Below are 2,500 nucleotides of genomic sequence, written 5' to 3'. Positions count from 1 at the left end.
GACTCCAGCTCAGGAATAATGCTCTGCTAACAAAATTGATAATTGCCAGTATGATATATTCTGTACACGTGATTTGTGACATGACGTACTGTTGTTAAGATGTTGATATATGTGGTTCATTGGTATCATAACATGACCAAATAATAATAATAAAAAAAAAGAACACATGAGAATTCTGTAACACTCTGCAACACACCGAAACACAGAAAAACGTTTCAGTCAGGTACTACACAGTTTTCCAGGGTTTCCTGGGATTTTCCGAATGACCGATGCTCCTGGTTTGACTTGCCTCAATTCAAGAATGCAAGCATGGAAGAGTTTCATTTCCTAAAGTTAAGTGGTTTAAGGATGTTTGATTTAGGTTAGGTCAGAAATTAATATTTTTTAGCAAGAGTCTGTCATTCATCAACACATAATCAGGATAAGAGAATTTAATCAATGAGTTAAAATATTTTTTTCAAAATTGAATATTAAGCAACAAAAATGTGCTGAATAGGAAAAACCCAAGGAATGCTGCTACTTTTAAATAAGAATATTGTCTAAAATTAATATGTGAAAAGAATATTGAAGAACTTGTTAAATGACAAAAGAATCGTGACTGGAATAAAGAAAGACATAAATAGCCCATTGATCAACATGTCAAAAGGGAAAAAAACAATAACTTAGACACAAAGTACGTGCTTCTTGTCTCTGGCAACGTCCTTTTATTTAGTCGCAAACAAGTCTTGACATGTAAAGATCACTTGAGTTGTTGATGATTGTTGATATCACACCCATAATAATGTTGTTGTTTAAATTTTTTCATGGTTTAAAATCGAAGCTGTTCAATTTTGATTTTTATTTGAGAAAATTAATATTCATTATCATACATGTAATCTGAAACAAAGGAAAAATCAAAATTAACTTGTTCAAACCCAGAATAAAATTGAAAATCTTATGCAACACAACTGCACCCGCGGAGGAACGGATGGATAATTACATCGCACTCATTTTATCTGTACCCTACCTTGAGCTGGTTACCTATTCATATTCATGCTTTAGATCTTTTGTCCAAAATTTGTGTTGATTTTACTATCTAACTAAATTCAATGTTGCACATTCTTGAAGATGGTATTATAATGGTGACAGTCCAAAACATCAAGCAAGAAATTGCTTTTCCCACATGTTTTAACTGCACCAATTTTAATTCGGCGCAGTTGAAATCATATTGGCATGCAGTGTCTTTAGGGAGGAACATGTTAGGGTTCACTTTTATCATTATTTGCTTCAAAAATTTTGAAAGTCATTCAGTTGGTTCTCCTTTATTTCACATTGTGGTAATTAATAATTATTATTGTACAATCACATAATCTAGTAAAACAAGATGCATGTCTTAGCTACGCCAAGTGTCAATTAAGGGAGCAAAACAAGTTATCAAATTGATAATGCAGTAACACCACCTTTGTGATTCAACACAAGTGACATCAAAGTGATACTGGTACATACTTGATAAACAGATTTCTTGTGATGTTGGCCCATAAGGTTCTCAGCTTTTAAACCTAACAGAGTGACAGTTTTTTCTCCTCCTTCCGGGTGAAAATTGAGGTAATCCAGTGCCTCTGCCTGAGCAAATGATTCCTTGAGTGCTTCAAACAGCTGAAAATATTTAAAATAAAAAATATATATGGGTATGCAAATAAGTAAGCACAAATGCTTTATCAGTCATTTTTTCACTGACTCTACTTTTCTGACCAACTAGAAATGATAACAGATCTCTAAAACAGGGTTTGAAATATTCCCAGGCTGTTTACCTGTGACTACATGTAAGTGACAGGGACAACATAATTATTTTCACCTGTCTCTACTAACATCAATATCCAACTTGAAAAATTTCAAAACTGATTTTTTTCCTTTTCACAATGATAACAAAACTGAAAGTAGGTTTTGCACTCTTAAGTGTCCTTGTTTAACTTCGCTTCTTTTTCTTAGATGATGCTTCAGAAAGTGATCCATATCGTGAATGGCAGTGCTTTATCATATATGTAAGAGGAAAAGAGATTCACATGGCACTTGCCATGTATGCCACACACAATGTAAAAAAATTATAACATCATGATATTGAAAGAGATTTTTATGAAAAAATAATGATCGATCCCAAGATATCGTGTGACAAGTGTAAAAAATGGATTAAAATAATGTTACAAATTCTTTGTAGTATTTTATTAAATAGGGTTTCATTGTCTGTCACCAGTGACAGGTATCTGTATTTTTTACTTGTCTCTCCCAAAAATTACTGAAATTATCAGGGCCCGGTTGTTCAAAAGATGATTAACACTTATCACAGATTAAAAATTAATCAAGAGTTTATTTCTCTACTTCAAAATGTTGTTCAACGCTTATATTCAGCAATACTTTAAAGAACAGAAAATAATTTGAAAAACAAAAATAACCAAAAAACTTTCAGCAAAAAGTTGAAACATGTTCAAAGCAAAAGTTTACGCTAATCCTGGATTAAGTTAAT

General features: G+C 32.3%; 1 protein-coding gene across 2 annotated transcripts in view; it reads right to left on the bottom strand.

Moving 5' to 3' along the window:
* LOC137997192 (HAUS augmin-like complex subunit 4) overlaps window positions 1–2,500 on the bottom strand; it is a 26,793-nt gene that overhangs the window by 10,520 nt on the left and 13,773 nt on the right. The window contains exons 4-5 of one of the 2 annotated variants that reach the window (XM_068843055.1): window positions 1,486–1,635; window positions 1–26 (exon numbers count right to left, since the gene is read on the bottom strand). The exon at window positions 1–26 is cut by the window's left edge and continues 59 nt beyond it. In XM_068843055.1, coding sequence (XP_068699156.1) covers window positions 1–26; window positions 1,486–1,635 — 176 coding nt within the window. The remainder of the gene's footprint in view (window positions 27–1,485; window positions 1,636–2,500) is intronic. The other variant, XM_068843064.1, reaches the window with a different exon arrangement.

This window comes from Montipora foliosa, chromosome 1, assembly GCF_036669935.1.
Source record: "Montipora foliosa isolate CH-2021 chromosome 1, ASM3666993v2, whole genome shotgun sequence".
Lineage (NCBI taxonomy): Eukaryota > Metazoa > Cnidaria > Anthozoa > Scleractinia > Acroporidae > Montipora > Montipora foliosa.
The sequence above is the reverse complement of the archived record's forward strand: the minus strand, read 5'-3'. Positions and strand labels throughout refer to the sequence as shown.